Below are 279 nucleotides of genomic sequence, written 5' to 3' on the forward strand. Positions count from 1 at the left end.
AAGGGGGTGCTCAGGGGGGTCCGGCTCCCCTCTCCCCCCCGTCTCTCCCCGCAGCCCCCCTGGACCAGCCCTGCTGCAAGGCTCTGTATGACTTCGAACCCGAAAACGACGGCGAGCTGGGCTTCAAGGAAGGCGACATCATCACCCTGACGAACCAGATCGACGAGAACTGGTACGAGGGCATGATCCACGGCCAGTCCGGCTTCTTCCCCCTCAACTACGTGGAAGTGCTGGTTCCGCTACCTCAGTGAAACGGCATCGCTCCCGTCCCCCCTCCCC

The 279-nt window shown here is 64.2% G+C and overlaps 1 protein-coding gene across 3 annotated transcripts in view; it reads left to right on the top strand.

The window, feature by feature from the left end:
- The window catches only part of SH3GL1 (SH3-domain GRB2-like 1), a 9,448-nt gene extending 9,171 nt beyond the window's left edge, over positions 1–277 (top strand). For 2 of the 3 annotated variants that reach the window (XM_010083594.1, XM_010083596.1), the window contains one exon: positions 55–277. In XM_010083594.1, the coding sequence (XP_010081896.1) occupies positions 55–251 (197 nt within the window). In that variant the 3' untranslated portion in view covers positions 252–277. The remainder of the gene's footprint in view (positions 1–54) is intronic. The other variant, XM_010083597.1, reaches the window with a different exon arrangement.
- The last annotated feature ends 2 nt before the right edge of the window (positions 278–279 follow it).

The sequence above is a fragment of the Pterocles gutturalis genome, unplaced genomic scaffold (assembly GCF_000699245.1).
Source record: "Pterocles gutturalis isolate BGI_N339 unplaced genomic scaffold, ASM69924v1 scaffold1365, whole genome shotgun sequence".
Classification (NCBI taxonomy): Eukaryota; Metazoa; Chordata; class Aves; order Pterocliformes; family Pteroclidae; genus Pterocles; species Pterocles gutturalis.